This window comes from Sturnus vulgaris, chromosome 10 (assembly GCF_052056855.1).
Source record: "Sturnus vulgaris isolate bStuVul1 chromosome 10, bStuVul1.hap1, whole genome shotgun sequence".
In the NCBI taxonomy this organism is placed as follows: domain Eukaryota; kingdom Metazoa; phylum Chordata; class Aves; order Passeriformes; family Sturnidae; genus Sturnus; species Sturnus vulgaris.
Window position 1 is genome coordinate 16,025,797 of NC_142252.1, and position 24,441 is coordinate 16,050,237.

Sequence of the window (24,441 nt, forward strand, 5' to 3'; positions counted from 1 at the left end):
GCGGGTGCCTGCGCAGCGGGGCTGGGGCCGCCCCTCCCGGGATCGCTCTTGCTGGGATCGCCCCCGGGGAACGCGGGCACGGGACGTGGGACGCGGGATGGGCGGCGTGGGGCCGCTGGACCGCCATCATCAACTCGGTGTTGCTTGCTCAGGCAGCGCGGGGCCGCCCTCTCGGGTCCTGGCGGCGCGTTTCCCGGCAGGCAGCGCGGCGCGGGTCTCTTTCGCCGCCATCTTGTGGCGCTGGGGGTGAGGCGGAGCGGGGCCGCGGGCCGGGAGCGGGGCTGGGGGATGCTGCGCTCGCTGTGGGGCCGCTGGCGGGTGCGGGGCTCCCGGGGTGCGGCGGATGGCGCGGTCCGGGGTGGGGATAAGGCGGGATGGCGCCGATGCGCGGCGGATGGTTTCAGTCGCGGATTGGGGCCCCTTGACTGGAGCGGGGCTGAGGCGGCTGCGCTGTGGGGGAGCGGAGGGTCCCGGAGATCTGGGTGGCTCCTGAGTAGCTCCCGAGTAGCTCCCCGCTCGCCGGGCCGGGCGGAGATGCCGGCCCGAGGCTCATGGCTGTCTGTCGTTTCCAGGCCTGCCGGGACCGGGTCTGCGGGAGGACACCATGACTGGGAGGTGAGTGACTGCCCGAGGTGGCTCTCGGTTCGGTGTTGTACAACATTCTTGACAGAGTTTATTGAAGCAATAGGCAGTGAGCGGAGTTCCTCTGCCCAGTGGCCTGCTGGGCCCTGTAGAACGGCCACAGTTGTGTGTCCCTCTTCTGAAGTCTCTTGAGCTGGTTGTCGTTGTCGTTACGATGTGCCACGTTCTCCCTGGCCTGTCAATAAATATTAATGTAAAATTTATGTGTTTATTAGCACAATGTTTGTGACTTTCAGTGTACACTGGAGCTTTGATTTACGTTTTCCTTGAGTAAAGGAAGCAGTGTGTTTTTCCCATGAGTAGATTTCCTGTTGTGCCGCCGAATTTTCTTACAGATGTAGGGATTGAGTTTGTAAGTGGAGGGATTAAATCTGAATACTCGAGGGCTGCCTGGAGAAGCTGTGGCTGCCCCATCCCTGGAAGTGTTCAAGGCCGAGCTGGACGGGGCTCTCAGCAACCTAATGTGGTGTGAGGTGTCCCTGCCCACGCAAAGGAGTCAGAACTGGATACTCTTTAATGTCTCTTCCAACCCAAACCGTTCCATGGTTCTGTGAATTACAGCTTTTTGTCTTAGTATTTATCTTTGGAGTTTATGTCCTGTTTCACTTGTGGCAGATAGAACTGGATATCTCAGTTTGATCCTGTGCTGTCCCAGGGCAGGTGCTACATGTCTTGGGCCAGACGTGCTGTCTAGCCGGTGTGTGGGGCAAGTCTTACAATGACTTCAATGGGCAGTGCAGGTAGGACTCTGTCCTGAAGAACTGCTGGGCAGTTTGTAATGTCTGTGTGCAGTGGATGTCAGGCTGTTGATCTGGCTGTTAACTCCTTTGAGACTACAAATCAGGGGCAGTTCATACCTTCTGTAGCAGTAACTGCAACACAGGAGACTTCTGTGGTGTATAGAAATAAAGCAGTGTTTACTCGTCAGTGTTAGTAGACTTCTGGAAACAATATCTGCTAATGCTGAAGCATTTGAAACTTAGTGTGAAGCCTGTACTGTAGTGCCAGGAGTTTATGACAAGCAAAAAATACAGTGTTCTCATAAATACTTCATGTTCCACATACTCAGCTTTCCTCTGTTCATTGAATATAAGTATTTGCAGTGATTTGTGAAAGTCAGCTATTTCCTCTGCTAATTTCTACTGGTGTGGAATTAGTTTCTGCTGAAACAGCCTATGATTTGTTTTTACTTTTGTTACTTTGGAGTGAATTATAAGTTGCACATGTTTTCCATGTCTTAGGCTGTGGTGCAAGGCCATTTTTGCTGGCTACAAACGTGGTCTCCGAAACCAGCGGGAGCACACGGCCCTTCTAAAAATTGAAGGTGTTTATGCCCGTCAGGAGACAGACTTCTACCTGGGCAAGAGGTGTGCCTATGTGTACAAAGCTAAAAAGTAAGTAATGTTTTGTTCTTGTGCTGAATTAGCCAATTTCTGTATCAGCTTTTGGAAATGCTAGGAGATAATGATATTATATGTTAGAAAGCACGTGGGATAAGAAACAAGTTTTGCCTAAGATTGACAAAAATTAAAGGTGGATTGATGGAGTAAATTGAGGTGGGTGAATTTGTGTTAAATACTCTGAACTGTTGAGTTACTTAAACAGTAAAGTGATTTTGTGAAGCCTGGAGGAATTTGTATTCTGACTTTTGTGTTCCCATGTCTGAGTACTGTCTGTCACTTCTGCTCTGCTGCCATTTTCAGACACCTTGGGAACAGCTGCTTATCACTTCCACTTCCTTCTTTTTCCTTGAGTGCTGTTGTTAGAGTTCATAACTGCCTTGAATAAAATTGATCAGACTGATAACTTGACCACCATCATTTCCAACATGGCACATGGCTCTTCATTTAAGGCAATTTCTGCCACCTATCTCAATGGCCTATTCTTCTCCTGCCTTCAGTGTGTCTGGAGAAATAAGGTGTTGGCAATTTGATACTGTTGATTTTTGAGTTTAATCATATTAGCAAAAGTGTTTTCCAAATTTCTGAACTTTTTAAGTGGTTGATAGTTGTCCAGTGGAACTTCTGATAAATTACAAGCTGTAATTACCTCTTTGAAAGGTAAAGTGAAAATCCCAAGCCTGAAAAATTTCACAAATAAATAAAAGTGGACATTGGTCTAGTTAAAGATGGCTATGGAGCTACTTATTGAGGTGCCTTAGAGAGGACTACATTGTCACTGCTGGTGACAGCAGAACTGTCACTGCCCTGCTTAGCTGTTCTTTGCCTCCTTTCCCTCAGCAACACGGTAACCCCTGGAGGCAAACCCAACAGGACACGCGTGATCTGGGGGAAGGTGACCCGCGCCCATGGGAACAGTGGCATGGTTCGTGCCAAGTTCCGCTCCAACCTTCCTGCCAAGGCCATTGGACACAGAATCCGGGTGGTAAGTGGGTCTGTTTTAGCAGCAAGATATTTATTGGCAGTGTTTGGGGTGCCTTTTAATGCCACATAGCATGAGGGAACATTTGAACTGTGTTTTTATTCTATTGCTGTTGAGTGTACAGCATGGCTCAGTGACTGCGGTGATGGAGCCTAGAGAGGCTTTTTCCTGGCTTCCTGTGCTAAGGGGATGTCTCATTGTCCAGGGTTTGCGTGCTTGCTCAGGTTGTCTGGAAAGGCTCTTCACATTCCAGGACTCAGCTCCTTTCTAAAGCTGCCTTGATTTATTTTCCAACAATCTGTTCTGTGCATTTTTGCACCCTTCTACTCCTCTACTTGTTTTTTTCTCTTACTTCCCAAATGTTTTAACTGGGGGTGGTGCTGTCCTGTCATGGCGACTCCCATCTGCTTCCACAGTTGGCATTTTAGCCACAGGGTTTCAGTGGGACTGTCCCTTTAGGTCTCTCACCTAGAGTTGTGATGTAATACTTTCTTAGTGGTGTTGTCAATAGGAATACAAGAGAGGTGCAGTCCTTCCTTTCTGTCTTTCTCCTGTGCCTTAGAAAAAGCACAGTAGGAGCAGCTTAGATAATTCCTGAAATCCAGAGCCATGGGAGCTCTTGTTGGTGCACAGAACGGCTGGCTGCCACAGAGTCTGTGCCACCAGGGAAGTGCTTCTGCAAGTCACTGAACCAGCTGTTGGGCTTTTCCATTCTCATGCCTCTTGTGTATAAACTGGGGATTGCTTTTATAGCAGTTGAAGAGATTCACGGTCTGGGTTGTTACTGCAAAACTGGTGTTTGAATACAAGATTTCTAACGTGATTCTGTCTGGTTTTGTGTTTTACAGATGCTGTATCCATCTAGGATCTAAATTTTTATTGGAAATAAAATGGAGATTCTGTTTAACTATTGTATATTTCTGGTTTTATTGCCTCCACCAATTTTGAGAGACCTCTTTGTCAGTAGTGTATCAGTGTTGACAGCACAGACAGAGACACTAAATCCTGGCAGGTGCAAAGCCTTTCGCACATTTCACAATAGTAGTTCTGGTAGAATTCCAGATAACGAGCCCATATGTACCTGGGCAGCACATGTGCCCTTAGTGCCTGGTCTGTGTTAATTATTTAAACACATTTTCATTGCACAGCTCTGTGGTGCCAAGTGTTAACGCTGTTTTCTCGGCCAGCCTTAGCACATCATGTAGCGAGCATCTTCATAGCACTTGTGTAGGTCTTTTAGGTCTGCTGAACAATAAGGTGGTGAAAAACTGATTTACAGTCTTGAAGTGCAAGGCTCAGAGTTTATTATGTCTGAAAAGCCCCCCAAAATACTGGGTAGTTTAAAGGGTAATAGTTTAAAGTTGAGGCAGGTACAGGTTGTCATGGTTGCTGCTGATGTCACAGTCCCAAAATGATCTGTGGATACACTATGAGGGCAGTTCCACATACACTGAGTAGTTCCATCGTTTTCAATGCATCCCTAGTCGGTCAGGCAGGTAAGTGTTGGCTCAATCACACCTTGAGCCCGCTCCAGTGCAGTCCCCACTTACCAGGGTATGAGAGCTTCCTTCTCCCTGTCTGGCCCTGCTGCCAGTGTGTGTCAGGGAGCCCTCTGAGGCTTTGCACGTCTCCTGCAGTGGGCTGGTATTTCACAGCTAATCCTCTTCTGAAGGAGGTGGAGTTGTGTGTGCAGAATACGTTGTTGGGTGAATCAAAACTTTGAACTGGAATTTAAAAACTTGAGCCAACTTCTCAGCTCTAGTACAGAAATTATTTTGCTGGACTTAAAAGACATAAGCCTACTGCCACTGCTGTCCTTCACAGCAGGAGAGCCTTGGCTATGGAAAATGCATTTTTTTAACATGTGGAGAGAAATTGCAGCTTATGGGATACTGGGCCAGGTCAGGTAGGGCTTTTAGTCTTCCACAACTAACAACAGGTTAGACACGTTGGCTTCAAGGAAGGATAGATGGGATTTCCAGCTTTAGGTATTGCAGAGGGAGGAGGAGGAAATGTAGTGAGCAAAGTGGACTGTAACAATAGGTTTGTAGGCCTGTGGTCACTATCATATAGTTGGGATTTGTTGATAAGAAGGTAATAAGTCCTTTTGAGTTTGATACAAGATGCCCAAAAATAGGTAATCATCCCTTCTCTCTCCCTTTGTCTCTTTCTATTGCACCAGACTACCAAGGTACAAAGCCTTTTTTTGAGAGGTCCAACCCCAAAGAGCACATAGCTGCAATTTGTGAATCTTTATATGAAAACGCTTGATATTTTTGCATTCATTTGGTCCCACCCAACCCAGTGTTGGCTGCTCAGAGCAGCAGGTGTTGACTGTTTTGAGCCTGTGCTGTGCAATTGCCTCTGCTACTTCCACTCCTTTCCCCAGCAGCACAGTAAACTGATGTGTGAGGAAGCTATGGCGTCAAAGGAGCCGGCCTCCTTCGTGGACAGAACCACCTGGGATTTCCTCAACCTACTGGACATGCTGGGGAGCCGGAATGGACGGGTGGGTGTGATGGAGGTGGACCATGCTGACTCAAGAGCTCCGTCATTGCTGGTGGATTTTACCCGGGACCTGTGTGGCACAGGGGACATCAAGCACAGACCACAGCAGGCAGATGATGAGGGAAAGGAAGAGGAGGACCTGGTTCCCCCACATCTGATTTTTATGCTGTGGCAAGCCAGTGTGTTGAAAAGGCTCATGCAGTGGGATCACCTGGAGGAGGCTGTCCGGGATGTGAGGAACCTCCTCCCCTGCCTGCCAGACGTGCTGGTGCTTGTGATGATCCGTCCTGACTCCCAGGAGCAGCTGGACCAGGCAGTGAGCGCGCTGAGAAGAATGCAGTGTGTGCTGGATGGGGCCCTGCAACTGCCTGTGGAAACTGCAATTTATAGCCCAGGCCAGCCTGGAGGTGTCCTGGAGGCAAAGAAAGCTGCCTGTAGGGCACTGAGAGAAGCCTTGAACTGCCATGAAGGTAACTGGGTAACACATCTAAACACAGGGGTGAAGGTCACAAAAACATGCTCAGGGCAGTGTCTGAGGGATGGTGTACACTTGAATTGGTGCTTGTCGACTGGATTCAAATACAAGAGGGAAGACAAGCTGGATCTTGCAGGCAATATGAGCCAGAAAAGAGAATGAGGGTTTACATGCTGGGATGGGGGTGAACAATGTGTCTGAGCCAAGTGTGTTCCTTCTTGCAAGTCACATGGTGTTGACTCTTCCTTGCCCCTGAACACACCTGGCAGTAGAAATGCTGCTCAGTGTAAGAGCTGCATTTCTGACTCCCTGCTGGAGCTTTCTATGATAATGTTAACTGCTCCACAGCCTCACTGACCTGAGTTCTTCACTGGAGGGATGTGCTAACCTTTTTGGGTGGCCACGGGCCTTAGCTTTGAAAGGATTGTGCCAGTGTTCTATCATTTTTGTTTCTTCCCCTAGAAGTCGACTCCCAGGAGCCATTTGTTATTTCGCTCCCGGAGCTCAGATACTGTCGAGTTCTGCCTGAATGTAGGCAAGAGAAGGTATCAAAGACAGATGGAGAATGAATTCCCTTGGGCAGCAGATTCTGTCAGGTTGGTTTTAGCACTGTCCTGTTGGATGTCCCTTTGCAGAATACTTCCTGGTGACTTGCTTGTCTGCCCAGGCCTTCTGCATGGATGAGATTCAATGTGTGGCTGCTGCCAGAAGGGGACGCTGTGCCCTCAGTGTCGGCGCCACATGTCCTTGCCACAAAGCTCAGTTCATTGCTGCGTTGGCTGAACAATCTGACCCGGGAAACTTATCAAAAATCATCGCGTTTCTGCTTTGCATTAAACACCTTGATTGATTATCAAAATGTCCCTAAGAAAACTGTCAGCAGAGAGGGAATCAGAGCAGGCCAGAAGCCTCTAAGTTTTAAACTATCCCAAAACTGAAACAGTGAGAGAAACTCAAGACTAAGGCCTCAGACCTTGTTTTCCTAGGAGAACCTGGATAGAGGAGTCTTTGGTTCATGGTTCTCATCAGGAACAAAGCTCCTGAAACTCCCCAGGGTTCTTTGTAGCAGGGAGTTGACCTTACATACAACTGGGTACACATCCAGCAGACTGAGTTTCTGGGATGGGTTATTTTGGATTGGAGGAACTGTGGGAGTAGTAGAATATTTTTAAGTCCAATTACCCACATAATAGCTTAAATAATTTCCCATCCTCTCTGGGCATGGCAAAGCACTATAGGTAGCTGCATTTTTTTGCATTGGGAGTTTATATGTATGTTTTTTCTGGTGTTTTTTATAGATATTTTGTCATCCTAAGATCTTCATTATCATCAAAAGAAGGATTAAAAACCTGATATTTATCTCATTTGTGTCTGTGTGTATCTATGAGCTTCAAAGCTTATATCTAAGACTGCAAAACTTGCTGAAGCTGCAGGTTTATGCAGTATGGTACAGAAGGATGGGATTTGAGGGCAGTACAGATCCTATAAACCAATGTTTGTCAGAGAAAGGATTCTCCAGGTTATTTTTCAAATACGGATTATTTCCAGATCCTTAAGGATGTGGCTTTATGAAGCAAAACTACCGTGCTTTAAGTGTTTGGGTGGTGCTGGTGCTTAGCAGACTTTTGGATGAGGTGACCCAATTGCTATGTTGTGGAAGAGACTTTCCACGAGCATTTCCACAAGATGAATTCTGTCTTTCATTACTGAGGACACAGGTTTTTGGTCAAGCTAATGAAGAAATAGTTCCCTTGAGTCAAAGCAAGACATGTACATGTTGAGGCTGTTTGTGAATTTGAAAGAAAGTTTGGCTTTAAAAGATCAGTATATTAGAACATCCTTAAAGCAAGAAGCCACAATGAGGTCCTGTGTCTCTATTATTTCCTGTAGCATCTGAAACACACAGGTAACTACTCAAATCCAGGTATAGTCCATGCAGCTCTCAAGTTTCTTCTCTGGCAGCATGTTTGTACTGTGTCCAGGCACTTCTGTGCAGGGTGATGTGGGCCACTGTCAAGATGAAAAGGGGAAGAAACTCTGAGATGTGGCTGATATCCTGGCCAGAGCTTGGGAGCACAGGAATGCCCTGCAAGGGCAAGTGATGTAGCCACAGGGATGTGTGGCTGGGACAACGAGGAGTGTGGTCACCGAGAGAGCTGAGGAGGAGAGGAGGCAGGCCATCCAAGAGTGCTCTCAGGCAGCATCCTTGCTGCATTCTCCACCTAATCCTGCGTGGATAGAGAGAAGTTTTAGAGTGTCCTGTAGTAGACCAGAAGGGCCTCTTTCAGGGCTGGCAAACCAGGCAGATCCACACTGACCTGCTCTGCTTATTCCAGCAACTTCAGGGAAGCAATGATGTGTTTTTCAAAGTAATGATTGAAGCAAGTTTGGAGAACAGATCGGTGGAAGAGCAAATGTGCAAAGGTTTGCTGAGGCTTAGCTTGTCTGCAGCCAGTTCCAGCTCCTAGCTGGCTCAAAGGCTTTTCCAAGTGTCTCCATGAGCACCAAAGCTACTGAAAGGAAGAATTTAAGGAGCTGGGCTGGGTCATTGGACACTGTCTCAGAACAGCTCCTACAGATTCCTTCTTGCTCATTCAGTCTCTCGTCTCCTCTATCATCAAAAAGGGCACAAGAATCCTTTTTTCCTGTCTTCTTTTTACTCTCTTCAGAAGAAAGGTTAATCTGTAAATGCAGGCTCTAATGCAGTGGACCTTTTTTTGTTTGTTTAGGCTTCAAGGCACTACTAATACACATGCCAAATTTGTTTCTCTGAACAAAGTATCTTCTCTCTTTTGAAATAAAAAATGAACAGATGTTTTATCTGCTCTGGACAGCTATGGGCATATGTAAGGGATGTGATGACCCTCATTCAGGGCTGTCTATAGTGATTCTTTACAACTGTGACTGTCAGATGGATGTTTGATGGAGTGTCAGGTCTTCTAAATACATCAGTGGTTTTGCTCAGGTTCCTGAAAGGTTTCTGAAGACATTCTGTGGGAGACTACAAATGCTGGTAAGCTCATGACTGCCTCTGAACTGTTTGAGTTGTACCTCTTTAAGTAACACGAAGGGAGTTGTGTGTGTAAGATGTTAGCCCTGTTAATGAGTAAAGAAATGTAAACAAGCTTGTTTGGGTATTGTGAGTGACATTCACCTTTCCAACCAGCCTCTGCTGGTAGTGTTACACTGTACCCAAAATTAACTAAAGAATTGTAGTGACCATGAATAACAGCTCTACGTGGTCCCAAATTTTAGTTTTTAGTGGCTGTGCTGGCAGTTTGAACGTCAAAGCCACTGCAGAGAAGTAGCCAGTGGTGTACCTGAGTTAGGAAGAAAACTCCAATTTATTGTCTACTTTCTGTGCAAGAATTATCTTCATAAACCTGGGGAATTGCCTGCTACAAAGCCAACTTCCCAATGCCTGAGGCATCTTGGCATCTCTAGGCAAGTCACTGGCATGAATCTACTCTGGAAGAGCTCTGTGAGAGCCATGCTGTAATGGTGTGCACATCAGTCAGGCTTTAACCAGTGTCACCATACCACAGGCTGTGCTGGCATCTCATTAGGAGTTTAAATACTCTATGGATCTTGTGGCAGTTTTCCAGAGAGATGATGGTTTCTGAGGACCAGCACATGTTCCTGTCCCCTCCTGTTGCTGACACAACTCATGATGCTGATAACACCTTGGACTTTTGTCCATAGGACCATGAACAGGATTCTGAACAGATGAGAAAAAAATCCTTGTAAATACAAAATCTGGGCAACACTTAGGCCAGACCTGACTGCTGAAGTTCGTCTGACTTTGTAGCCCTCCCATGTTGACAGCTACTCTCAGAGCTACCACACTGGCATGGGGGCATGGGCTCTGGCAGACCCTGATCTTTGGAAGAGGAGCCTAATCTTTCTATTTTACCTCCCCCTTTTCTCCCTGTCCCATTTGCTTACCAGCACTTGTCCCTGAGTAAATTACTTTTGCTAGGATCCAGGGCAGAAAGTCTCTCTTGAAGCCCTCATCCATGATGCTAGCCTGGGGCAGTGTTTGCTAAGCCTGCCATACTGGGGGAAATATTTTCCATGGATTAAAATTTGTGCCACACTGTGACCTTCCCAAGCTGCCACACCACTGTTGTACCTGTGGCACATCCCTTCTGCTGTGGCTGCTGATCTGCTGGGCTCTGGGGACAGATGACCATGAGTATGGGCAGGCAGCAGGCACAACAGCTCAACCATATTTGTGGCACAAGTGTACCCAAACACACATGTTGGAAATCACGGATCCAGGACAGGCACGTGGATTTTGGTTCTGCTTTCACCTCCAATACGCTCAGAGATTGCTCCACCCATCCCTCAAGAGATGGTTTGGCTCCAAAAATCCTCAGAGAGCAATTGGCCAAGGTGATTCCGGCCATTTACACCTTTGAGCTGTTTATCTCTTCCCAGGTTCTTGCGATAAGACATTACTGGTTTGGAGGAGCCTGTTCTGATATGGCATAGGGGAAGTATTTACCGCATGCCAAGGATTGGAACTTCCCCATGCAAGTATCAGGGCTGGGCACAGTGACTTTCATTCGGTGTTGGCTGGCAGAGATACATGTAACAAGTGCCAGCACTGAAACCCTGATTAAAGCTCTGTACTTATCCCTGGAAACATTTGTGCTTTGATGGGCTATAGTGATGTGCTTGTGGGCCTGTGACTGCAGGCTGTGTTTTGCATGGAGGTGGCAGAGGGGAAGTCAAAGGACACTGGTTTGGGAAGAGATTCAGAGATACAGCATGTGGTGTGGGGGCTGCAGCTCAGCTGTGCGCTTGTCACCAGTGGGGTGGGTATGTTCTTCAAGAGTGAAATTGTTTCCCAAAGTGGAATTGTTTCCAGGGGTAGCTGTAGCCTGGCCAAGCTGTGCAGTAGCATAGTGCACATGATGCCAGAGAGGTCACTCTATTGCTGCTCTGGGGTATGAGATGACACACCATAGGGAGCACCTTGGGGATGTATGATCAGCTGCTTCTCTATCATAACCTCATGTGTGTACCACTTTGCAGCCACCATAGCCTCTCCTCATCCCCCTCTCACCTTCTGAGCCCCTCCACAGCGCAGTTTTTGCCTGAATTTTATCAACTCATTGGCAACAAGACCAGCCTGTGGCGAGGGCTCTGAGTCTGGTTGTGTCACATCCAGGGACTCTCTACTACCCTCTCTGCTGTGCCCACCTGGCAGCAGTCAGGGACTGCTCACCGCGGGGTTGTGCGGGTCCCGGGGCTGGAAGCAGTGGGGATCCTTGACGCGCTCTCGCCCAGCTGCCCCGGAGTGTTGCTCTGCGCGGGGCCGGGGCTGGTGCCCGGGGCTGGCGCAAGGTGGCGGGGCGGGTGTGGGCCAGTGGGCGGTGCGGAGCCGGGGCCGGGGAACATGCAGGTGCGGGCCGAACAGGCAGCACGGCGGGGGATGGCGGCGGCGGACCTGCAGGAGCTGCGGGCGCTGGTGGAGCGGGCGGGCGGGCGGCGGGCAGTACTGCTGGTGGCCGAGGTGGCGGAGGGTGCCCCGGCAGCGCCCGCGCTGGCCGCCTTCGCCCGCGATCTCCTGGGGGACGAGGCGCCGCGTGCACCGTGCCCGGGGCCGGTGCCGGGGTGCCGGGCGCGGCGGGCAGCGGGCGGCCGTCGGCGGGCGCTGGGAGCGCGGCTGTTGCTGGTGCTGTGCGGCGGCGGGGCGGCGCGGGGCCGCGGGGCGCGTACCCGCCTGCGAGAAGTGGTGCGGGACGTGCGCGGCCGCCTGCCCGCGGGGCCGCCGCCCGCCGTCGTTGGCGTCCTGCTGCCCGGCGGGGACGGAGACGATGCGGCAGTGCTGGACGCGACGCTGCGGCAGCACTTCCCGGCGCCCGGCACGGTGCAGGCGGCCCGGTACAGCCCGGGCAGCCCTGGCGATTGCCGCGCCGCCGCCTGCCGCGCTCTGCGGGCCGCCCTGCAGCACCCCGCAGGTACAGGGTCGAGGGACCCCTTCCTCCCTCCCTCCCTCCTTCCCTCACCCGAAGCCTGGTTTTTACAGTGGGATTTGCTGAGTTTTCCTGTGGGATCTTCCCCTTCCCAGTGGGATCTATGCCATCGTAATGGGTTCTGATCTCTCCTCATGGGATCTCCCCTGCAATAGGGTCAGGCTTTTCCTATTGGGATTGGACCACTCACTTTACACATCTTTACACATGCACAATCCAATCTGCCTTTCCACAATGAAATATTTTTCATGCTGGTAGGATCAGAGCTTTTGCAATGGGATTTGCCTCTTTCTGGTGAGGTTCCCAGACCTGGCACCAGGGTGGACAAAATTCCCAGCAGTTTGGGAAACACTAGAATAGCTCATGGATAACAGGGATGTGGCAGCTGAAAGTCATGATATTGTGGTCATCTGTAACACGGTGGCCTTCCATGCTTATTGGGTATGTGTTCTCAGGGAAGCAGGACTGGGATGTGGCTTGTGCTGCAGGGTGCAGGCAGGATCTGACCTTCCTGCAGGAGGAAGATGCTTGTGCTGATTTTGCATAATGAATAAGTAACCAGAGCAAGTGGTTGTTTGCATGTAAAACCATATGTCAGGGTGAGGATGGCAGGAAGAAAGCTGGGTGTCTGCCACGCCTGAGGAACAGCATTTGCCCTGGGGTGAAAGGGGAGTTGGGTTTGTGTGTCAACAAAGGGTGATGGGCAGCTGGGCAGGCTCTGCTTTTGGAGCTGCCACATAAAACACTTTAATCTTTGGCACCGCTTGTCTTGTGCTGTTTCCCTTTCCTCCTCCCTTCTGTCATTTTTTCCCACTTTTACCTTGCTCCCCCAGCATTTCCATAGGCTTGGGTGTTTTGCTGTCTTGCTGGCTTTACTTCGAGGGATCCTGGCACTTGCTTTCAGCACCAGAGGGTTGACAGGGAGTCCTGGGATTCCTGGGACATGAGGATGATTTGCTGCAGTTCAGGTGCTTCTTTCTATCAGCTCAGCCCAGAATCCTAGATCTGAATGTTGAGGAGCTTTGAGGTGGCTGGTGGCGAGGGCACAGGGTTGTCTTCTGCCACCTCTCTACTGAGGCACACACAATCCTCTTTCCAGCTTCTCTCCTTTCACATGGTTTTGCTCACATTGTTCCTGCTGCAAGAATTTCTGGTGTGCTCCCAGACACCAGTGAATCCTCCAGTTCTGGTCACTGCAGTCTGGTGGGACAGCAGCTGCAGAGGCAGAAAACATCCCTGCATACCTTCTTCTGCCTTGGCACTTTAGTGGTGCTTGGCTAAATATATGTATTTTTGTGGCTGGCTGTGGAGAACGAGGAGCAGGAGCTGGATTGGGTGTTACAGCTTGTTTTTCTGTGCTCATTCACTTCTGATGCTCTGCCTGCTGCTCTGAGTCATGTAAGTGTCCCAGGACCTGTGTGTGTAATGAGGATACTCATCACCTTCAGGGCTCAACCTTAGGCAGGGACAATTTCTTTCCATGTTTCTTTGAGCTTTGCCTTCCAAAATTTCCACCTAGACAGAGCCTCCAAAGAGCAGCTGAACACTTCAGGCAGTGCACCCCAGGCAGTGCACTGGAGTTTTTTGTTTATTGACCACCAGAAAGACACTGAGCCCTTTAGTGTTGCAATGGCTCGATAAACTGAAGGACACTGAAGTGGCTTATCATTTGTTAACTGATTGAGAGGTAAAAGGCTGGATGAAATTTCAATGGGGATGCTGAACTGTTGCTCTTGGAGACCACATAAAATATGCTGCTGTAGTATTTTACAGGCTGCTGTAGTGTTTTACTAAAATGGCTTAAAAGTCTGTAGTAACTTTGTTGTCTTCTAGAATAATTACCATACATTGACCACATGCTCTCTGAAATTTACAGGCAGCTACAGCTGCAGTTTTCAGTGTGCTGCTGCAAGACAGTGTGTCCACCAGGTCTCCATGGGAGGGAGGGAGGGAGGAATTGCTTAATAAAGCAGGGAGCAGTAAACAGGTTGATGTGATAGAAGCTGTGTGACAATGCAAAAGGAAAACTTCCTTCTGTGGGAATTCTCTGTGTCAGTCCCCAGCCTTGCCACATGTGCCAGCTGAGCTCCTGCCAGATTTCTTGCTCACTCTCGGCTGCCACATCCGGGTTGGTTTTGGCAGTGAGGTGGCAAAGTAGAAACTGACCAGGGACAAATTTCCAGGGTAGCAGAGAGGTTTCAGCCAAAAATAAGGATTGCCAGGAGTTGCTCTGTGCTTTCCAGTAGTGGGCTTTGTGGAGTGGATCTGGTTTTGTTGCTAGGACTTGGTTTTGTTGCAAGACTCATGGAGGGAGAGGTGAAGAAGCAGAAGGACTGGCTGCTACTAGTCTGAACTCATCTTCTCTGGTTTATTCAAAAGACATGAAAGACAGGGAGAGGTGGAGGTTCCCATCCTTCCTGCAGTGCATTTCTTGGAACCAGAGGAGCTGGAGAAAAGATTACGAAGCAAAAGCTGAAAACAACATCCATGAAGGTATGCCCAGCTCCCTCCCTTGTACTCTGCTGTGATTGTCAGAAATTCCTCATGATTCCCTGATGGTTCTGATGCCCAAACCCCTTGCTAGTAGCCTCTTCCAGCTACTTCCAGCTCTGCAGTTGACCTTGCTTCCCTGGCTGTGGTTTAGGCCAAACCTGAAGAGAACCAGCACATGTCTGCTTTGTTGCCATCTCCTGGTTTTCTGACCTTTTGCTTGTCTAAACAAAACCAGGCTGAGTCTGGTGCCCAAATACACCCCTGGAAGCACTGCTTAAATGAGCTGCATTTTGTTTGAACATCTGGAAGCAGAACTCTCTGTCTAAGCAATGAATTGGAAGCACCCTGATATTATGTGATGTTTTCTGCAAACATGGTGAAAAGAGTGTTCCCTACCCATTTGCTTTAGGGGCTGGCAGAGAGAAGGGAGAGGGCAGTGAGCCATGGGCTCCCCGATTCAAAAGAAAATTGTTCAGGTAACACATAACATAGCATTCAGCCTTTGTGCATGGTTGGCACTTTGGCTTGTGCTTCCTAGCAGTGATTTTCTTTTTGCAGGAGTGCCTCAAGCAGGAGGCTACAAAGTGTGTGGTGTGGAGATCCAGATTGTACTATGAAGCATAAAGAGGAGGGAAAGCTCCTTCAATGTAAAAAGAATAGAATAGAATAGTTATATTTTGACTTGAAAGGTACCTATAATAATCATCCAGTGCAACTGCCTAACCACTTCAGGGCTGACCAGATTTTAAAGTATGATATTAAGGGCCTTGTCCAAATGCCTGTTAAATATATAAAATACTTAAGAGAGCGCAAGAGTCAAAAAAACAACTGAAAAGAGTGCTCAATTTATGCAGCTTTGAGACATGTGAGATGTTTGAGACTTATAAGACCCACTCTCCATGGTCAGAAAACTGCAGTGCCTGATCTTGTTGTCAGTGCCAGGCAGGCTGTACCCTGTGGCCATGCAACTTGTTTTGAGACTGCTGACACTTCAGGAGGCCAGGAGCTGGGCCCTGCATGCCTTTGCTCTATTTGCTGAAACAATGTTGAGTTTGTAAAAGAAAACGAAAACCAGTTTTGAAAAAAAACTTAGTTTGTGAGTATATATCAATTGCTTCAGCCCATGCTTTCTTTTCATCTTAAGTTGCATTTTCTGGGAGGAGGGGTTTTCCATTTAGGTCTGCCTTGACCTCTCTCTGTTTCCTGCAGATGATCTGCAGGACCCTGAGGAAGAAGTGGCTCTGACCAGCCTTTCCCCCAATGGAAACTGCGAAGAAGCTGCTGGAGGCACAGGCACCTAGAGCTGCTGGGCATGCAACACAGTTCACATCCCAGACCTGCCCAGTGGATTTGGAGCAGTGGGAGGAGGAGCTGGTGCAGGCCCTCTCCTCCAAGGACCCTCAGCTCCAGGGAAAAGCTGCTTGGCTAAAGTCATCAAGGTCTTTTGTAGCTGCTGCCAACCTCTGGGGTCTGTGCCAGACCCATTCCCTGCTGTGCCCTGCTGCCCTGGGGCACCTGGAGCTGCTTCTGGGCACTAGGCTTCTGAGAAGCCCTTCAGGGATCTACCTCACATCCTGGGCAAAATTATGTTGGGACTTTGAGTGTGAAATGTAGCCACCTGTTTGAAGAATGAGAAATGTTTTCTAATTCCAAGCAAAGTTCAATGCTGAGGTTGCTGTGGCTGGCCTCCCTGGCAGACTGATTCTGCTGCCTTGCTTTCCTGCTTTATTGGTGCTTGGAAGCTCCCACCCCCCCACCCCCCCCAAAAAACCCAGCAAGTAACACAGTGGCTTGGAGACTGCAGTGGGACTAAATGTGAGCTCTTGGATCTACCAGCTACTGAAAAGGCTTGAGTATAACGTGAAGAATGCAGTAACAGCCCAGCTTGAGCAGCAGGAATACCATGAAGGATTCTTCATGGATATCATGAAGGATACCACTGGCATCTAGATCAGAGTGGAGTTGGGAGCAGAATCTGTCCCTCTGGCTTGTCCTGGTGCTCATAGGCTAACTGAGGGATGCCTGGGTTGGAGGGGTGGCAGGTGGGCACTAACGTGTGGCTGGTGCTAGGTGAAGATACAGGAGAGGGCCATCTTAACTGGAACATCTCCACTGGCATGGTGGCACATCTTGGAGTCGGCCTGCAGCACAACAAGATGTGGCTGTTTCATAAATAAACATAAAAATATAAAAATTATCTATTTAAGTAGCTCCAGAGGACTGCCTGTAGCCTGTGGGGCAACACAATTAACTAGAAATCCTTGGTTTACGAGGAATATTACTCTAATGCTAAGAATATCTTTTAAATTCTTTATGCAACATAAAAGAGGTCTTGTTTTATTTTGAGCACAAGCTTGGCTTTCCTTTAGTTTCCTCCAGCTCAGATCAGAAATTTCATCCTGCCTACCTCTTCTTTGGGTTAGTTGCCAAAGTGCCTCGTCTGTGCATGTCTGTGCTCTCTCTGGTTCCTTTTCCCCCAGTGGCAGAAGAAGTGTCTGGGGTCCTGCCAGCTCTAGCCAGCACTTTCCCCCAGCAGTCTGCCTTTGGCAACCTTCTAGCTTTTATCTGGAGCAGGAGACGCTGCTCTGCAGAGAGGGCACTGACCCACTCTCCTTCCAGCCTCCAGGATTTCTGTGCTTATGACCCGTGGAAGATACAAATGTAACAAAGTGACTTGGTGTGGGTGGCTGTATTACTGGCCCCAAGTTTCAGCACTGAGCACTGAGTGCATCTTGGTGATATTAAGGTTCCCTCCTGCTCCATCCCTGTACAGCACAGGTCACTGTGCAGGTCTGTACTTTCCAGTAAAGCCCCTGGTTAGGTGGGTCAAGCAGGACTCACCAGTATGAATCTTTATTTTCTAGCCTTTGCTGCTAAGCATTCTTCAGTGAAGAGGTGGTCCAAGAGCACAGACTGGCAGTTAAACCTCCCTTAGTGCTGCAAATCCACTGGATTTATTTACTAGTAATTTTTAGGTAAATCACCCAAGTTTACCCCTGCAAGAGACTGATGGAAATGGATGAACTGCCAAGGCTTTAGGAGGTGTAAGCGAGAATACCGTTGACTAAAAATATTGTTTTTCTTTGACTGAGGAATAAGTGACATGAATTACTTTTTTTTTTCATTTCTCTTTTTACTATCTGTGCACTTGGAGGCATAACCAGATAGTTTAACATGTTTAATTGATTGAATAATATAACAGCACTATTACGTGCTTGTTGAATAAAGACATTTAATTTCCGAACTGGAATGTGCTTATTTGTTTGCCATGGTGTTATCCTTAAAGTAGCATTATACACAGATTAACCCACATTTATCTTGGCTTGAAAAAACTGGTTATTTGGATGGAAGTGACTCCAGTGTCTGATATGCAGAAGATCAGCAGAACTGAGTGCAGCCCAGGTGGAGCAATGGAGAAGGCTGGAGATCTTCCCAGTTGTCCAAGAGCAGAGCAGCCCCTCTTGGCATTGTGGGTAGGGGTCTGATAAGCTTTCATTAGTAACTTTCATTAGTAACTTTCACTAACTGATACCATTATGCATCCTCAAGGAATTCAAGCCCTTAATAGGGTATTTCTTCCTATTCAGTAGCAGCAAGGAGAAATGAATGCTACCGAGGTCTGAGCACTTTGGTCTCTTGTGTAGCATCGCTGCTCCTGAGCTGGACTTTCCCTGTGCAAATCCACCAGCCTGGGTATGCCATCTGTCTCGTGCCGCAGACGCGGCCGGTAAGAAGTGTTAAACCCATGGGATAAAATCGCTGATCCTTGCACTGCCATGGGACGCTCTGTGGCCTAAAGATGCACGCCTACTGCGGGGGGATGTCCTGGCGGGGGAAAGCAGCCGCTTCTCGGCGAACGGCCCAAACGCGGGCACCGGCGGGGTCATTCACGGGGAACTCACAGCTCCGGCTCCGGCAGTGGTGTGGGGTTTTCGGGCGCCGGAGGCCGTGAGGAGCCCGTGGGGGCTGTGGGGGAGCCCCGAGACGTCCGCGAGTCTGGCGAGATGTCGTTGTGGGTCCGCGGACGGTACAAGGTCCCCGACGGCAGGGCTGCCCCGCTCCTGCCCGCCTGTTTCTGCGCCGTCCCGCTCAGGCGATTACACGGGCACCTTTCCCGGGCGCACTGCGGAGCAGCCGGAAGAGGCCCTTGGCGGCACTTCCGGGCCGGGCAGCGGCGGTGGTGGCGGAACCGCGGTTGGGCCGGACCGGACCCGACCCGACCACCCCGGACCCTTCGGACCTCCCCGACCCCCCCTCCGAGGGCAGCCGGGTGGCACCATGATCACCTCGGCCGGTGAGGCAGCGTCGCGGAGCGGCGTTGTCCGCCAGGGTTTCGCTGAGTCAGGGCCGTGACTGAGCACCGCCGCGGCTCCGCGGGGCCGCCCGTCACGGGGCCCCTTCGCCCCGGTTACCTCCGGACGGCAGAGAGAGACTATCCCGGTGCCTCGCGCTCCGGCACGACCGGCTCTTGAAGCCGTGTCCGTGTCCTGCCGGTGTCTCACAAGGGCTCCGGTGGCTTTGCGGATCCCCGGGCAGGGGCGCGGGGCTCCCACGGTGTGAGCGGGAGGGTTCAGCTGCTTCAAGTGAACGGCGCATTTTAGGTGTAAAACCGGAGCGCACTCGGGAGGTGCAGCAGGGACTTGAGAGGGGGAAGAGGAAGGAGTTTGGAGTTCAGAAACGCAAATGCAGAGGAAACGTCGGTCTAAGGAGTGCGGGATAAGGAAGTGTGTCAGGAGTTGGATGTTACGCGGTGTTTGTGCATCTATTGGGAGCTTAATAGTGTAAAAATATATGGAAAGTATTTCCAGGAATACTTAGGCCAGAAATTAACATGTGGCTGGTTGTGGCTTGGCGATAGAAACAATGCAGAGAATGACATTGTCCAGGTTGCTTTCTCTTTCTGAACCTTTTGTTTTATTTAAGTCTTTGTTTTGATTGAGGAGAAGCAGGAATTAATTTTAGAGGCATTTTAAAAATGTAAAAATGGTATGTGGGAGTGACGTGTGTAGGTGGTGTGTAGGAGTGAGATTGCATTGTCCTGACAAATCAGGTAAATACTGAAACTTATTTAAAATAAAAATAATAATTTTAAAAAACCTCAAAGCAAACATTTGGTGCAGAGGTGCAGGAAACCACTGGAAAGAGCTAGAAGTGGGATGACTGCTGAATCTGCCTTCTTTGCCTAAGAGCCATATTGGTGTTCCTTCAATTCCTATTACTGATAGATGTGTGTCAAAGCTGATTTTTAAAAACAGTAACTGATAATGGAGGTTCTGCAACTCTATTAGGCAAAGGAATAAACGTGAGAAAACTTTTCAGGTCATCAAACCTCATTCTTTGAGGCTTCAGTAAAGTTTGGTGTTGCTGTTCTGTTAATATCTGACACAAAGATCAGATTATTCTGATCTTCCTGCTGGCAGCTGCCCCAAGTACTGTACCCTTCCCAGGTGTCTGTAGACCAACCAGTTACAAGCCTCCAGCCATCCTTCAGGTGGTGACTGCCAGAGCTCCCTGTTCTTACTGCCCAGCTCCAAACACCCTGCTTTGCTCATGACTCAAACATGGTGCCCAGCACTAGGCAGGGCTCTGACCAGTGAGTGCCCAGGGAAGGGAAGGTTCCTCATGGATCTGCCAAGAACTGCTCTCACACGTCTGTGTGAGGTTTGGGTTCTCTGCCTTTCACTGCAGCCAAATGATATTATTGATCATATTTTGTCTTAACCCTCTGTACTGTTCAGATCCTGTATTTGTGCATTTTGGTTTGGACCTGCACATGCTCCTTTTAGATTTGTTGAGATCTTTTGGAAGCCTAATTCAGCCTCCAGAGACTTGCTGGCCTTTCCAGTTTCATGTGTTTTTTCACATTCAATGAAGTTGTCAAGCTGTACAACAGATTAAAGCAGTGAGTTGTGTTGGACTTTGATCAGATCATATTCCAGCCCTTTCTGTTGCGTCTTTGCAGTCTAGCAGTGAAACCAGCTATCCCTGTTCTTCAGATTAAGCTCCTATGAATCTCTCAGTCATGTCAGTTAAACAGTATTTCTGTAACTGTACAAATGTTCTGGGACAGGATCAGCAGTCAGAAGCATAAAGCTGTGATGTACATCTCCTCTTATCCATGAGGCCAGTTTCCTTGGCATGGAAAAATTCTTTGTTTTCCCCTAGGAAGGATCACTTTTTATAAATAATGTACCTTTTCAGTTAAAAATTCTGAACTATTTTACATTATATTTAATACAAATTTGAATCTGATCGTTGAAGTTTTATACTGAAGATTTAAAATTAGCATTCCAGAGATAGCCTTCTTTCCTGTTCTGTTGGTTTTGAACTAAATGACAAGCTTGCTTTTGATACAGAGAAACTGAAATTAACTATTATTTTGTTTTGTAGCTGGAATTATCTCTCTTCTGGATGAAGAAGAGCCACAGCTCAAGGTAAGCTCTTACATCTAAGAGCAAGTAATAGCAAATGCATTATGTGGAGAGCTTAAAATCAAAAAGGAGCAGATCTCAGTAATTTATGGTTGGACAGCAACAGGTGGGCGCCTAATTGTATCTAGCCTGAAAGCTAAAAGAAAGGGCTTAAATAAATGATAACAGATTGCAAACTTCCTTGTTTTGAGCATGGATCAAACAGGAACTTCAATGCAAAAATCTCTATTCATGAAAGCTCCCATCTCTCTGGTGGTAATGGGGCTTTGTTACTTAAAATTGTTCCAGAGACTGCATTTTGATTATGTAAAATTCAAAGCTGAAGAGCAGCTCAGGTTTTTAGAATAGTTTAACCAATGTAGAGCAAATCATAGTTATAGTTTTCACTTGGAAAAAAATCACAGTAGTAGTCTGAGAAGAAGAAAACAGCAACAGATATTTTTGGGTGCACAGAGGGTATGAATCCACAGAACACCAACACTGAGTGGTGGTGTGTTGATGGAACATGCACTTTTCAATATTTGTAATTCCCTAATTGTTTTTCTTGCATACAGACATAGGTAGTGATGGATCTGAATGATCCCTGATTTTGCTGTGAACTGATTACAAGTGGGCTGATTGTGGTTTGTCATCTGAAGTATTGTGTCCATATAGATAAATAGAGTTGGCTGCTGCATGCCACAGGTTGATTCCATGTGCTACACAAAGGTTGTCACAATTTCATCAATCGGACATATCAGCCAGTCATTCATCAGAGAGAGGCCATGGAAAGGAATGCTGGAATTGTCTTCCCTGTGAAGTGAACAGCTCTTTATTTGCAGAAGACTTGCAAAGATTAGTGAATGCTTGCAAAGATCTTTTAAAATAGAATTTGCTGTTGAAATGGGTCAGCGTTCATGATATTCATCCTAGAATGTACTTAGGTTTTACTGGGGAAAGGTGGAAAATGCATTTTTAATATATATAATTTTTTTTTTGGTAGGAGTTTGCTCTTCACAAGTTGAATGCTGTTGTCAATGACTTCTGGGCAGAAATCTCTGAGTCAGTGGACAAAATGTAAGAGAAGACACTTAATACTCCTTAAAAAGAACATGAGATATGAAGTGGATGTCATTCTGGTTTCTAATTAGCCATTTTGAAAATGGCTAATACAGCATGTAGCTCCATATTTCCTAGAAAGCTCTAATATGTCTGCATGTGGGGTTGGAGCTGTGGTCCCAAAGATGCAAGTTCAGTGCAGCTTGTACTTGAGTCATGTGGCCTTAAAGAGATCTGAGCACACAGAGTGATGCTCTTCTCTTCCTCCTCTGCAGTGAAGTTCTCTATGAAGACGAAGGTTTTCGGAGTCGCCAGTTTGCTGCTCTGGTTGCTTCTAAAGTTTTTTACCACCTGGGAGCCTTTGAGGAATCCCTGAACTATGCCCTGGGAGCTGGTGACCTCTTCAATGTGAATGACAACTCAGAATATGTGGAGACGATCATTGGTAAAGAACTGTTGCTGCAAATGAAAAACTTTTGTGTTGTCAAAACTGCTGTAACTTTGGAATTTTACTTAGTTTAGCTTTCTTCTCTGTATTCTTCTTTCTGTCTTTGTGTTCATATGAACTGATATTGCAGCTAATTTTACCCAGTTTATTTGTACTTTTCTTATATTTTGGGATTCTGTAATGGAATTGACTTCCGAGTTCTGGAGTTTCATTCCTATTCTTAGTCTTTATTCTATAGTGAATTCCTAATAAGAAAATCGCTTCTATTGTTTATTGTCCTTTCTCTCATTTTTGTGCTGATATTATTAATTTCAGTATGACTTTGGAAATAATAGACTGGTAAGTGTAGCTGCACACATAATTGAGAGGGACAGTTGTATTTATCCACTCAGAACAAGATGGCAAGTCAGCAGTTGACTGCAGGTGTAATTTGAATGCCTTTTAAAAATCTCATCTGCTGGAGTCACTTGCTTTGTACAGGATATGATGGAGCTGGGGCTGGCATTCAATCTCCCCAGCTGGTGTTTGCAGTGGAGCTAGGAAGTCTCTTACTGCTGTTTTCTCATTTATTTAACATGACACTTCAACAAAGATTGTATCCTTGATTTAGTTTTTAAAATAACTACTTGATTTCAGCATTAAAATCAGAGTTTGTTAGGAGATAATAGTTTTCCACTATTATTTGTATATGACTACACAAATGTGTAATTCCCATATGGTACATGCTGCTAGAACATGTTCATGCACATGTTGGTCTCTTCACGTGTACAAAACTACAAAAATTTGGGAACTTGACTTTTCCCCCCATATTTGTTCATTATCTCTTCAGCAAAATGTATCGACCACTACACCAAGCAGTGTGTGGAGAACGCGGAGCTGCCGGAAGGGGAGAAGAAACCCGTGGATGAGAGGCTGGAGGGGATAGTGAACAAAATGTTCCAGCGGTGCTTGGATGACCACAAGTACAAACAGGCCATTGGCATCGCTCTGGAGACACGCAGGCTGGACATCTTTGAGAAAACCATCCTTGAGTCGGTATGTGCAAGAGACAGGAGGTCCCTGTAGCTAGGCTTTTCCAGGTATGGATCCAGAAGTCAAGTGCAAGGTCCATATTGCTGTGGAACTTGCCCTGTTTTGTATGAACAGAACAAAAGATATAACTCAGGGTGTTCAGTTCAGCATGTTCATAGAAAGCAGAGCCACTCAGGACTATCAAGCATAGGAGCATCCTCCCTGCCTTTAGGAAATCCTTGAGCTACAAGTTTATGGGAAAATATTCCCAAGAAGCTTGGCTATGTGCCCTCTTCTTAAGGTATTCCTAGTCAGCTACTGGCAGAGATACAATACTGGCATAATGTAAGAGAAGCCCTTTTATTTAGTTGTGCCTGTCATCTGCTGTAATTCACTGTGGGAAGGGATCCTTAGGGCTGGGTAAGTGATTTATTAATGGCAAACAAAAAAAAAAAACTCCAGTAGATGGGTGAGCTGCTCAGTTTTCAGTGACTGTGCAGTCTTGGCCTGCCCTGACTCCAAGATATGGGGCACCTTGCCTTTAAAATCTTTCACTGTGGGTTTCATTTAATTAATGTTACTGTTAGTGGCAGTAAGAGAAGCAAGCCTATAGTTATCTGCAGCAGCTCAGCAGTTGTTTGCAATCTTGTTATGCTGTAGTATCTCAGTCATATGCCAGACACATAGCTTGAATCCTTTAACTATTACTGCTTTTCAGTTCACAACTTTTACATATGTTTGGATGTCTCCCATTTCTGAGTATGAGTGATAATAATAAGGAATTCATTTTGCTTTCTTTGTTGTCCTATGGATTTAATAACTTGCCCATTATAAATCCCTCATTTTGAATTAGCTTTCTGAAGTCTAATAACCAAATCAGTTTCTCAGACTTTATCTTTTCTTGGTGCATGGTTGGCTTTGCTGGCATTTTATGTTAGTGCAATGAATTTCACTGCATTCAAAATTGATTGAACAAGAGAGGTGAAGGGAAGATAGGTGTAGTTTTTAGTTAATATTTTGCATGTTTTA

At 47.4% G+C, this 24,441-nt stretch overlaps 3 protein-coding genes across 6 annotated transcripts in view; all 3 read left to right on the forward strand.

The window, feature by feature from the left end:
* Nucleotides 1-133: 133 nt before the first annotated feature.
* Nucleotides 134-3,931, forward strand: RPL35A (ribosomal protein L35a). The gene is made up of 5 exons (XM_014871641.2): nucleotides 134-246; nucleotides 573-615; nucleotides 1,884-2,036; nucleotides 2,883-3,027; nucleotides 3,873-3,931. The coding sequence occupies exons 2-5, from the start codon at nucleotides 605-607 to the stop codon at nucleotides 3,894-3,896; spliced, it is 333 nt and encodes a 110-aa protein (XP_014727127.1). The 5' UTR covers nucleotides 134-246; nucleotides 573-604; the 3' UTR covers nucleotides 3,897-3,931.
* Nucleotides 3,928-17,728, forward strand: C10H2orf72 (chromosome 10 C2orf72 homolog). 4 transcript variants are annotated; one of them, XM_014871639.2, is made up of 4 exons: nucleotides 11,448-11,976; nucleotides 12,902-12,904; nucleotides 14,371-14,484; nucleotides 15,694-17,728. In XM_014871639.2, exons 1-4 carry the CDS (start codon nucleotides 11,448-11,450, stop codon nucleotides 15,783-15,785), a joined length of 738 nt encoding a protein of 245 aa, XP_014727125.2. In that variant the 3' UTR covers nucleotides 15,786-17,728. The 4 variants fall into 4 exon arrangements, 3 of the variants coding, with proteins under 3 accessions (XP_088026577.1, XP_088026578.1, XP_014727125.2); XM_088170451.1 differs by lacking the exons at nucleotides 11,448-11,976; nucleotides 12,902-12,904 and adding exons at nucleotides 3,928-6,002; nucleotides 6,470-6,603 and having other exon boundaries at nucleotides 14,371-17,728; XM_088170452.1 differs by lacking the exons at nucleotides 11,448-11,976; nucleotides 12,902-12,904; nucleotides 14,371-14,484; nucleotides 15,694-17,728 and adding exons at nucleotides 3,928-6,002; nucleotides 6,470-6,603; nucleotides 7,306-7,371.
* An 868-nt stretch (nucleotides 17,729-18,596) lies between these two features.
* The window catches only part of PSMD1 (proteasome 26S subunit, non-ATPase 1), a 66,829-nt gene continuing 60,984 nt past the window's right edge, over nucleotides 18,597-24,441 (forward strand). Inside the window, exons 1-5 of the mRNA XM_014871637.2 lie at nucleotides 18,597-18,778; nucleotides 20,875-20,918; nucleotides 21,898-21,971; nucleotides 22,229-22,398; nucleotides 23,231-23,436. Coding sequence (XP_014727123.1) covers nucleotides 18,763-18,778; nucleotides 20,875-20,918; nucleotides 21,898-21,971; nucleotides 22,229-22,398; nucleotides 23,231-23,436 — 510 coding nt within the window. The 5' untranslated portion in view covers nucleotides 18,597-18,762. The remainder of the gene's footprint in view (nucleotides 18,779-20,874; nucleotides 20,919-21,897; nucleotides 21,972-22,228; nucleotides 22,399-23,230; nucleotides 23,437-24,441) is intronic.